Source organism: Dendrobates tinctorius, unplaced genomic scaffold, assembly GCF_039654945.1.
Source record: "Dendrobates tinctorius isolate UK_male_01 unplaced genomic scaffold, ASM3965494v1 ptg000081l, whole genome shotgun sequence".
NCBI lineage: Eukaryota > Metazoa > Chordata > Amphibia > Anura > Dendrobatidae > Dendrobates > Dendrobates tinctorius.
This window is the reverse complement of record NW_027361749.1, coordinates 16,836,608-16,849,577: the sequence shown is the minus strand read 5'-3', so window position 1 is coordinate 16,849,577 and position 12,970 is coordinate 16,836,608. Positions and strand designations below refer to the sequence as shown.

Below are 12,970 nucleotides of genomic sequence, written 5' to 3'. Positions count from 1 at the left end.
CTCAACATTTGTGAGATGCTCCCTGCCTTCACAGAATGCTGGGAATTGTGTGCAGTGATGGCAAACACTTCCCACACTCACACAGGTCTGAAAAGGTTGCTTTCCTTTTTTATCATGTATATTGATCCTGGGATTTCCATAATTCCATGACTTTTCCTTCTTGATATTGCAATTTCAATGTTGATGACTGTATCTATACATGACATTTTTATCAGTTTTACAAAAAAAAAGCAAAGTACACAACAGGTTAAAATGAGACTGACATTGTGAAATGTGAATTCATGATTCTTCCTCCATTTTCTTACATGAGGGTAGTCTGGCAGTGATTTAAACTGTGGGGAACGTTCAAAATCAGTTTAGATAGTGAGTGTGATGCCTTCATTTGTGCTACATTTATCAAAGTGATTGGTAAATTTAGTGGATCTTTAATTATAACAATTCTGTCTCAAATTTATTTTCCAGATCTTATAACACACTCATTTTTGATTGAAAATCTCAAGTTTTGTTCTTTATTTTACATTTTAAATGGACTATGGAGTCAGGTGCTTTAGGTACTCGAAGCTTCGCAGTGTGGCAAATATGTTAAATACACTTTACACCTTGTTTTCCATCTATCTTTTCCCTTCTTTAGGTCTATGAAGCCAGAGCTGTCAATCAATTAAGGTGGGATGGTGGAGACAGAAGGAAAACTAGCAGGTGGGAAGGTGTATTTAAATTATTGGCCCTGCCACAAAGCAGTTTAAACAGTTAGTTTGAGAAGTCATTCTGTGCTGACAGTCTCTTTAACTGTCCAGAATCCTTGACTTTGCAAAATGAGTTACAACTTTCTGGGCAAAAAAAATTATGTGTGCCAAAATTTGTAACTTTTTGTGTATGAGGCTTTCTCACCTATAATTCCATAATAAGGCATTAAATGGAATCTGTCACCTACTTTTTGACATATAAGATGCGGCCACTGCCATCAGGGGCTTATCTACAGCATTCTGTAATGCTGTAGATAAGCACTCGATGTAACCTGAAAGATAAGAAAAATGAGCTATATAATACTCACCAGGGGGGCAGTCCAGACTAGGTCCGATTGATGTTGCAGTCCGGTCCGGCGCCTCCCATCTTCTAGCAATGATATCCTCTTCTTTGCTTCCTGTCATGGCTCCGGCACAGGCACTGGACCTCTCTGACCTTTCCCAGCACCTTCCCACTGCAGTACTCTGCTCTGCCCTCAACAGGGCAGAGCAGTACGCCTGCCCTGGAGCCACGATGGGAAGCAAAGAAGAGGACGTCATCGCTAGAAGATGGGAGGACCCAGACCGCGACACCCATCAGACCCGGACCTGACCGGACTTCCCCTGGTGAGTATAATATAACTTGTTTTTCTTATCTTTCAGGTTACATCGGGGGCTTACCTACAGCACTACAGAATGCTGTAGATAAGCCCCTGATGGCGGTGGCCGCATCTTCATTCATCTCCAGCAAGAATGTATCCCTCATTTACCCTCATTTAGCAATTATTAAAACATAACATTTTGGATAATTGGTAAAATATTGTACGTAAATATGAATCCAAAAGAGATTTTATATTATGTAACTAAAAATGCCCTTTTTAGCAAGTTAAGTCATGGTGTCATAAATAACAGTCGTCATCTCCCCACTTGACCATGAGGCCTCAACACCAGAAAAAAAAGCACCCTCAGAACCAAAGACTGACCCACAGCCCACTGCACTAAGGACATGTGAGAGCTTAGAACAGGTGAGTTTAGTATATTTTATTTTCTAACTGGTGCCCTCCCTTTCGCATTTTAAGCTTGGCTTCTGGAAAGACCTCAGACTATAACAAATATATTTTCATGGCAACAAGGGCAGCTTCAATTAAAATTTTATGTTGACCAAGTAGAAAATATATTATTTCTAAAGCACAAAGTGTTGTCTAAGCAAGTCCACAGATGGATGGCAGTTCCTGCTGTAATCTGAGAGAAGCGTTTGTGAAACACCTAAAATCACAGCTGAATCAACTGTCAAAGCCAATTTAATTACTAGAAGCCAAGTAAAAGACAATAAAAAGTGATTTGCAGATCTGTTCTCTAAACCAATCCAGACAATAGAAATAACACTGCCAGACATTACACAATGCATTTTTCAACTGAAGTTCATAAGGGAAATGTGCACTAACATGCAACTGTCATAACATTATATATATATATATATATATATATATATATATATATATATATATATATATTTATATTTACTAACATATTAAACAAATCCATTAGTCACAGAAGATTGATAAAATATGACATTTGTGTTGCGTTAGAGAAACTGGGTCAGATAAGGTGGAAGCCATGAATTGCTTCCATAATTTATTACTGCCTATGTTTAACCTCTAACCACTTTTGTAAGGCGTTTTATTTTGAAATTCCTTACTCTTTTCTTTATACAGCTATTTGTAGTGAAACCTCCACCAGGGGGAGCGCTGGTGAGGGAAGAGAGGTTACACACTAAGTAGCAAACACTGAGCAATAGCACAGGTGTGACAGGTAACGAGAGAGAATGGTCAGACGAACCGAGTCAGAAACTAGCAGGAGCAGACGTACTAGAAGGAGCAGCAATACACGCAGTCAAAATACCAAGCCGAGGGTCAGAAAGCCAAAACATGAGCACAGGGTCCAGAAACGTGAGGCGAAATACGTGGTCGGGGTACAAGCCGGGAAGTCAAATGCCAGAGAGGAAACGTAGGAGCAGAGACGAATACCAAGAGATGGGGTCAGAGATCAGTCCGGGTCATACACGTGGATACTAGTCAGAGGGAGGAGAATCACCAAGGTACAAAGGTCAGAGGCTCTAAACTGGAAGCTTGAGCTATCACTAACACTGGCCAGCAGGATGAAATAGTCCAGCTAGCTCCACAGCGAGGCTGAGGAGCTTAACCCCCGCATGACCCGTCCAGAGTGAAGACAGCAGAAAATAAACTCTGGACAGGACCATGACAGTACCCCCTCTCAATGGGGGTCCACTGGACCCCCAGGCTTCCCTGGATGATGAGCGTGAAAGGCCCGGACCAACCGATCCGAATGGACTGAACGTGTCGGCACCCATGACCAATCTTCAGGACCGTACCCTTTCCAATGGACTAAGTACTGAAGTGAGCGGTGGAGCATACAATAATCCACCACCTGTTCCACCTCGTACTCGGTCTGGCCATCTACCAAAACAGGCAGCGGGTGCAAGGGAGACACATCAGAGGAAGGCACCGACGGCTTCAGAAGCGCCTTATGTAACACATTAGGGATCCGCAACGGCGGAGGCAAACGCAGGCAAAAGGCCACAGGATTAATCACCTCTAGAATTTCATATGAACCAATAAACTTGGGACCCAACTTAGCAGAGGGAATTCTCAGCCTTATATTTTTAGTGGATAACCATACCTTATCCCCCACCTGATAAGCCGGCCCCACAGAGTGTTGTTTATCTGCAAAAAATTTATATTTGTCTTGAGCCTCCCCAATGTTCCTCTGAACCTCCCTCCAAACCTCCCCCAACCGCAAAAAGGCCGAATTAGCCCCTGGACACTCTGAATCCAGTCGGGAAAATTCACCAAAATGAGGGTGAAACCCGTAGTTTACTGTCATGGTCCAGTCAGGGGTTTATTTTCTGCTGTCTTCACTCTGGACTGGTCATGCGGGGGTTAAGCTCCTTAGCCTCATTCTGGAGCTAGCTGGGCTATTTCAGTCTCTCACAGCCTGGTGACCAGGGTTAGTGATAATGTAGTGAAACCCCCACCAGGGGGAGCTGGTGAAGGAAGAGAGGTTACACACTAAGTAGCAAACACTCAGCAATGGCACAGGTGTGACAGGTAACGAGAGAGAATGGTGAGACAAACAGAGTCAGAAACTAGCAGGAGCAGACGTACCAGAAGGAGCAGCAATACACGTAGTCAAAATACCAAGCCGAAGGTCAGAAAGCCAAAACATGAGTACAGGGTCCAGAAACGTGAGGTGAAATACGTGGTCGGGGTACAAGCCGGGAAGTCAAATGCCAGAGAGGAAACGTAGGAGCAGAGACGAACACCAAGAGACAGGGTCAGAGATCAGTCCGAGTCATACACGTGGATACTAGTCATAGGCAAGAGGATCACCAAGGTACAAGGGTCAGAGGCTCTAAACTGGAAGCTTGAGCTATCACTAACACTGGTCAGCAGGCTGTGAGAGACTGAAATAGCCGAGCTAGCTCCAGAATGAGGCTGAGGAGCTTAACCCCCGCATGACCCGTCCAGAGTGAAGACAGCAGAAAATAAACTCCGGACTGGACCATGGCACTATTCCCTATATGTTTTTTTCATCTTTACTTCTTGTAATGTTTCATTTGAGGGATTGTCTCAAATGAGATGTCATATAAGAATGGCTCTGCAGTCACTTTTTTGCAACTTTTAAAGACCCCCGGAACAGAACTTTATCAGGGGATGCTCTTTCATTGAAAAGAATAATCATCAGGGGCAGTGATAGAAGCAGGGTGAGTGATAGCAGTGCCAGGTATCATACAACCCCTTTAAAGCTTAAAGGGAATCTGTCACCGGATGTTGGAGGCCTATGTAAATGGCCTGGGTCTGGTCCGATGGCCCCCGTCCATGATCTTCTCCAGTATTAGAGTAGTTCTCCATAGTTCACGTGTGGGCAAAGCAATCTTGCTTTGCACACGCGCAGTATGCTTTGCCCAACTGCGGTCAAAGCCGATAATCATTACTGCGCATGCGCCGGTACACTATGTCCTGGAACACAGCGAAATACTTCCGGGACATAGTGTACCAGTGCGCTTCAATATATTAGGATTTTACTCTATGGTGGTGTTTCATCTCCCCTCTTTTTGTGCCCATTGGTTCATGATTTGTTATCCTCTTTTACATATTTTGGGACATTTGTGTTAAATAAGCACATATCCTGTATACTTGTACTCCTTGCATCATTAATATGTGGAGCTACTGTATGTATTTAAGCACTTACAACCTATAGTACGCTGCATGTTTCCACATGGATTATACTATTTTTAATAATTTGCATGTACCATTGAGGAAGCTCTTAATTATATCAATATCCCCTTAATGTTTATATATATTTAGATATTTGTGGCAAAATCTGCTTCCATATGAGCCTACCCTAAAACTCCTTCTAGACTTCAGTCGAACCAGCAGCAAACAGATTAAAGCATATATATCCTTTAATATCTACCTACAGATTACAAGAGGCATTGCAACAACTGTAGAGTGCTATGATAATACTGTGGTGCGTCTGCGTAAAGTGCATTATGCCATTTTTTCTTTACTTGTCGAGGGTGGCACGCTATGTTATTTGTGCACAGACTCTTTTATCCTAAGTAATGTGACAAGGTTCATTAAAGGGTCAATATTGACTGTTAAGATTGCTTATTCCAATATGTGGCATTAGAGTTCATATCATCTTCCTCTCTGAAGAGGCAATTTGTAAATGTACAAACTTTTATTACACAAAACAACTAAAGGTACTGTCACACTTAGCGATGTACCAGCGATCCCGACCAGTGATATGATGCTGTCAGGATCGCTGGTGCGTTGCTAAGTGGTCGCTAGTGAGCTGCCACACAGGCAGATCTCACCAGCGACATTGCTGGGGATGGGAGTCGCTACTTACCTGTCACACTAGGCGATCCTGACGTCCTCCCACCAGGCTCCAAGCTCGTCTCTCCACAGGAAGCGCCGCAGGAAGCTGACGACGAGAAACAGTCCAGCCTGTTCTCGCATGATGAGCGATAACCAGCAGGGGAGCCGGTCGTTGGTAAGTATCAGACACAGCGATATCGCTAGCAATATCGCTATAACGTCACAAGTTATAGTGATATTGCTAGCGATATCGCTTAGTGTGACAGTACCTTGAGTTTGGAAACATCTGTAGCTCCATATACTCCAAGACACAAATGTATGCCCAAAAATTTAAGTTTGGATAGGATTCCTTTGTATACCAATATCCCAACTGTGCAGGTAATAGAGAAGTGAATGGGTTAAGATGGGTCAGATCGTGGTTGTCCTGAAGAAGTATGTATACTTCAAAATGCATTGACAAATAAGCCACCTACACACGGATTTGCATCCTTCATCCTTTCCACATGGCAGTGCAGATTTAACCCATTCGCTTCTCTATTACATGTACTTTAATCCTCTCGTGGGTCTGCAGCAGCCAAAGCATTACCAGTGGTTGCGCGCACACAGCCCGACCAGGTGAGAACCATTTTCAATTCCTTTTAGCATTTTACCCAGATAAGACCCTATTTGTGCTCTGTGTCTTCTCAGTCTGCTTTTATTAAGACCCCAACTTAGTTGAATTTGTTTGCATTATGCATTTTTTCACAAGATTTATGCAAAAGTATTTAGCAACAAAGATCTACTCATATATGCAAGTGGTTTCACCAAATATGAACAACAATCATGGTGTGGATTTTCTATAAATGTATTTCAAAAGTGAATTTTGATTGGGAGTTGTGTTTTGTTTATGTCCATATAATATAAGGTTATTGCTTTATTTCTTTTATATATTATTAAACACTTACCACTTCTTCATGCTTGCACTTCCTCACATTTATGCCATTAATCTGAAATAAAAATGTATCCATTGTTATTATCCGCAGCTGCCAGTACATTTAACTATTGGAATTATAGCACAAGTTATGTCTCACCTGCAGAATAGCATCTCCAATGAATAAAAGTCCAGAAAGTTCAGCTGCAATCAAGAGAACAAAAATACTGGTGAATAAACCAAATGGACACAATATAGATACTATGATCTTTAATATTTGATTCATGTGAATAATAACAGATGCTGTTTCTTCCCTCTAGAATCACACTTCAAAGTATTTTCCATGCTGATCATTTCAAATGTAAGATACAGAAACTCATTTTCCAGACTGCCAAATGTAGAGAGCCTGGGAAGAAAACATTAATCCTCTTTAAGTCTCCTATGGGCAGTCGCAGGAATCATAGACTTGATAATTTTGGTATTTCAGAGATTGCATTTTCTTGATTAGCAACGAGAAGAATGCGTCTATCTGCCACAGTGGTATAATTCTATTTGCCTCTAATTCTTCCCCAAGTAATAATTTATTTTTTCATTATCCAGTCATCACACAGCAATTGAAACGCTTTGTAATGACTCCCAGACTTTAAGAAGAGCCTTGTGTACTTTGTGCATCAAGGCAAAAAACCCACATGGAAAAATCATTTCTTAGATAAATGAAAAGGATATCTGCAGGTGGCTTATTTACATATTAGTAGATTTGCTGCTCTCCAGACATGCTAACTATAATCCACCGCCATAGTGTTCTCCTTACTTTTCCCTTATTGGCGTCATATACATATAAGCTTTAATATCATGACTGCTGTGGGAGTTAGCGCATGTGGGAAATGCTAAGCAGATATCATGCAGCTAAAGTGACATACTTGATATTGTGGCTATGTGTTAAAGGAATAAGCATACTACTTCAAGGGTGGTAACCCTGAAAATTCTAGCGCGATTGCTGACTCTTTACTGCTGACCAATACAGGTCGCCGTCTTCCTGTTCAGTGTGATGCCACACGCTGAGACTCCGGTGTCCACATTCCATCTCACTGGGCCACACTAATGGCTGGAGCTTGACCACTTACATGCAGATTTCTCTTGAACTCCTGAACTCTTACTAGCGCAAAAGGAGTTTAAAGATCTCTTAAGGTTTTCTTTTGGATTCCCAGTTTGGAACGATATTGTCAGGACATTCACCTAACTCAACCCCAGTAAGTCAACTGCGAAATTGGCTTAGAGTGCACCAGTGCCACGCCAGTAGGGATTTACCAGTGTGTATTGGGGGTATACTATTGAGGGTACCAGTGATTTCTGGTTTATTTGGGTCTGGTAATTAAGGTCAGTGTATCCATTTCAGCTTTACAGTACGTTAACTTCAGTGCACAGAATATACGTTTTAGGACTATGTAATATAATCATTTATATATTGGGACGTATTAATTACATTGATGCACAGCTTACTGAATTCTTAACATCATTGTGCAACCTTTTTATGATTCAATTCTCTTGTTTGAATTGCTTTCCTTTCCTTTGGGTCTCCAAAGTGTTTGAGATCCAGAGGGGATTACTACACCAACTACTATATACATTATTGACTTAAATAGTAACAGCCATTTTAATTTTTATTTCATAAATCAATAATGTGTATGAAAATAAGCAACTTTGTAATGTATCTTTCCAGAAAAATGTGCTTCTTTCTCTGCCAAAATTGATCAGTCATTATCAAAATTTTAAATCCAGAGGTAAAATCTGTATTTATTTAGTAAGGACAACTTTCCCATTACTGAGATAGAAGATGACAGCTGCTACTGATAAGTTTCTATTTGGATAGGAGGGGGAGGAGCGCTTCCTCTAGATCTGCCCTCCTCCTGTCTACATAGAATTGTATCAGTAGTAACAACGATCTCATATCTCAGTAATGGTAAAGTCTGGCTTCACTGAATACAGATTTCACTTATTAATTGAGATTTTTGATAATGACTGATCAATTTTGGCAGAGAAGGGAGCTAATTTTTTCTGATAAGATACTGTATATTACTAAGTTTGTTATTTTTCTGTGTATTGTTGGTTTATGAAAACAATGGTTATGATTTAATAAAAAAGGTTATCTGCGAATCTTCTCATATTATACAATATTTACTAAGCCAAAGCATCTCAAGGATCTAGCTTAAGTTGTGTAAAAAAATTGTCAGAAACTTGCAGTATAATAGCTATGTGTTTTAGACACTTTTCTGACTCTTGTGACCAAAAGCAGGAGCAATCATAATCTCCTAGAATAATCTCCTAGAATAAAATTATGGGCTAAAAAGGGAATCCATATGTAGAAATTGCACCAAAACAGCTCCAATATTTTTATACAAATTATTCACAACAGTAATAAATGAATCTGACAAAATTTGAATTCATTAGTAACTTGGGAGCTTTGATTTACATAAAATTATTTAATATGAATCCAATGGTCTTTCTCATTCTTTGTAAAAATTTTATTCTATACAGATTACAATAGTTACTCATAGCAAACAATATAATGCTCATTTTGCTGGTCATCCGTCACGCTGCCACGACTCACTGTCCATTTTTTTGTGAAGTTCAGTTCGTCATCTTTTTCCCATTAGTGCAGCTCAGTATAGAGTGAATACACCATCAAACTATGATGGAAAGTTGTATGAAGGGGAGCGACAGCAGTGGGACATGATGAGTGGGACAGATATTGTGATACTCATGGAGAGGGAAGTTTAAGTATTTATTGTTTTAGTTTTTAGTTCCTTTCTGGCCCTCAAAATCCAGCAAAATGTCAGCCAGCCATAATTTAAAGAATTGCAATTGTAAATAATTTCACATGTTCTATCTAAAATAGAAGGTATTGTCTTGACTCCAACACTAATGATGTCCTTAGCAGAGAAGAGCGAACTTGTTCAGAAAACATTCGTCAAAAACAAAGTCGGCACGTACATACATTCGGATGCAACTTCAGATTCCCCAGCATTTACCGCAACATTCAGTAAATAGCTATAATCAACAAAAGATCCAATAAAATAAATCAATGTGCCTCACATATTATCCTAAACAAACCTATCTGTTACATATGTAAATTTTGAAAAAAACAGAAACCAGCACAATGTTCAAATAAAGTATAAAATTATTTTATTATGCCACATGGAAAATTATTAAAAATATCATAAACAACCAAAATAAATTATTCAAGCCAAAATCACCTCTATGGTGGGACAAAAAGAGGCTATGGAATACTTAAATTGTGTGATTATATATATACAAAAACAGACTGGTACTGGCCCTTTAATAGTAGCCATTACAAGTAAATAGTAAGTAGCATCTTAAACAATTGCATTAAAGCCTAGCAAGCCATAGCCAATACATATGACCCTGGGGTGAGGGACGTGGCACAGGAAACTTTATATGTGAGTTACTAGTATAACTGTAATGCGGTGACTGAGCCTTGGTAGTGAGGAAACACATAGAGAGTGTTTTATTCATTACTCATATGTATTGGCTATGGCTTGCTAGGCTTTAATGCAATTGTTTAAGATGCTACTTACTATTTACTTGTAATGGCTACTATTAAAGGGCCAGTACCAGTCTGTTTTTGTATATATATTCCATGTGGAATTATTAAATAATTTTATACTTTATTTGAGCATTGTGCTGGTTTCTGTTTTAGCAAAATTTACATATGTAACAGATAGGTTTGTTTAGAACATTCAGTAAATGATCAAGTTTTCACTAAGGCTGCTATTTTACCGGCGACTATCATAGACAGTAATGTTACCGCTGGTAAGATGGTTACTGTCGGTCAGTGATTTCTCTCGGTGAACTCACCATTTCACCGTGAGACTTTTTCTCACTGTGCTAGGGGTGATCTCACCAAGGTTCTCGCAGTTCAGGGGCCCGGCTGAGAACGCAGCCTCAGTGACCAACGGTAACCTCGATGTCAACACCGCTGGTCACTGACGCTGCACTCACTGCAGCTCATTCCCTAGTGGTTCTCAGCCTGAACAGTCGCATCTTGGAACCGTCCAGGTTGAAAACTGTTTATCCTCAGACATGGATTACAGTGTGTGAAAGAACAACAGACAGATGAGGAATATGGTTGCTTTTTATTTTTGTTGTATTATAGGAGACGAATGAGCGTTAGGTGAGTATAACTGTGTTTGATATTTTTAAATAAAAATGGAAGTGTGTTTTGCTTTTATTTCAAATACAGAACTTTATACTTGCTATGCATTTGTTTACAATATAACTATAGTATTAGTAATGGATAGGTGTCTTGTAGACACCACTCATTTACTAAGGCATGGGCTTGAAGTCACCGGACAATGCAAAGGTGACATTAACCCCACAAATGTGATAAAATTGCATTATTTAATCAATTTGCATAGTTTTTCCTGCTCGATTTTTCAAGTCAACCAACTGGCTGGCCTGGAAAATGTGTACTCAACATATCAGCCAACATCATTGTTCAGTTCTCTTGTGTCTCTATTCATCCAGGATAACAGAATGTTACATAAAATGTCAACTTACAAGTAAATGTTACAGACTTATATGAACAAAAGTCTGTGTTTTCTTGAAGAACCAGAAAGAAACACATAAATTCAAAAGTCAACATAAACACGTGGTCAAAATTGTTGTTACCCCTCATTTAATGACCCACAATGGTGACATAAAAAACATTAATCTGACAAAAGTAATAATAAATAAAAAAATCTATGAAAATGAACAAATGAAAGTCAGGCATTGCTTTTCAAATATGCTTCCACAGAACTTTAAAAAATAAAACTCATGAAATAGGCCTGGACAGAAATTATGGTACCCTTAACTTAATATTTTATTACACAACCTTTTGAAGCAATCACTTCAATCAAACGATTCCTGCAACTGTCAATGAAACTTCTGCACCTCTCAACAGGTATTTTGGCCTACTCTTCAAGAGAAAACTGCTCCAGTTGTCTTGTGTTTGAAGGATGCCTTTTCCAGTTGGCATGTTTCAGCTCTTTCCAAAAATGCTCAATAGGATTTAGGTCAGGGTTCATAGTAGGCCACTACAGAATTGTCCAATCTTTTCCTCTTAGCCATTCTTGGGTGTTTTTAGCTGTGTGTTTTGGGTCATTACTCTGTTGCAAGACCCTTGACCTGCAACTGAGACCAATCTTTCTGAAACTGGGTAGCCAAGCAACCCCAGAACATAACAGAGCCTCCTCCATATTTCACAGTAGGGACAGTGTTCTTTTCTTGATATGTTTCATTTTTCCGTCAGTGAACATAGAGCTGATGTGCCTTGCCAAAGAGTTCCATTTTGTCTCATCTATCCATAAGACATTCTCCCAGAAGCTTTGTGGCTTGTCAACATGTAGTTTGGCAAATTCCAGTCTGGCTTTTTTATGATTTTTTTTCAACAATGATGTCCTCCTTTGTCATCTCACATGAAGTCCACTTTGGCTCATACACCGACGGATGGTGCAATCTGACACTGATGTTCCTTGAGCTTGAAGTTCATCTTAAATCTGTTTAGATGTTTTTCTGGGTTCTCTTGCTACATTTCGTATTTTTCGTCTCATTGACTTGTCATCAATTTTCCTCCTACCGCCACGTCCAGGAAGGTTGGCTACAGTCCCATAGAGCTTAAGGTTCTGAATAATATGTGCAATTCTAGACAAAGAAACATCAAGCTGCTTGGAGATGGTATTATAACATTTACCTTTAGCATGTTTGTCTGTAATATTCTTTCTAATCTCCTGAGACAACTCTTTTCCTCTGGTCCATGTTGAGTGTGATACACACCATGTCACCAAACAGCACAGTGAGTGTCTGTAGCACTCTATACAGGCCCACTCACTGATTCCAAGATTGTAGACACCTGTGATGCTAATTAATGGACACACCTTAATTTAACATGTCCCTTTTGTCACATTGTTTTCAGGGGTACCATCATTTCTGTTCAGGCCTATTTCATGATTTTTATTTTTTTTTAAGTTCTGTGGAAGGATTGTTGAAAAGCAATGTCTGACTTTCATTTGTTCAATTTCATAGATTTTTAATTTATTATTACTTTTGTCAGATTCAAGTTATTTCTATCACCATTGTGGGTTTTCTGTTATTAAACGAGGGGTACCAATAATTTTAACCACATGTGTATAGATAACAGACAATGACTCCTGGTTTGCTGAAATTAGACATCTGGTTAATTAATAGGAAATGCTGTGTCATCACAATTTATTTAGAATGCAGGTGGTGAATAGTTTTCCCATCAGCTGATCGAAGGTATCATGCTGTCATTTGACAGTGTGGGATCAGTGGCTTTTTAACCGGCAGTAAAAATTTTGCTGTGGTGGACTATTTGTATTGTGATTGATATCTCAGCTATCCAAACAGAGGCAGGG

General features: G+C 39.6%; 1 protein-coding gene across 2 annotated transcripts in view; it reads right to left on the bottom strand.

Annotated features, from left to right (window-relative positions):
• The window catches only part of SNTG1 (syntrophin gamma 1), a 957,068-nt gene that overhangs the window by 252,126 nt on the left and 691,972 nt on the right, over window positions 1–12,970 (bottom strand). For both annotated transcript variants that reach the window (XM_073583787.1, XM_073583788.1), the window contains 2 exons: window positions 6,697–6,740; window positions 6,571–6,612 (listed from right to left, as the gene is read on the bottom strand). In XM_073583787.1, coding sequence (XP_073439888.1) covers window positions 6,571–6,612; window positions 6,697–6,740 — 86 coding nt within the window. The remainder of the gene's footprint in view (window positions 1–6,570; window positions 6,613–6,696; window positions 6,741–12,970) is intronic.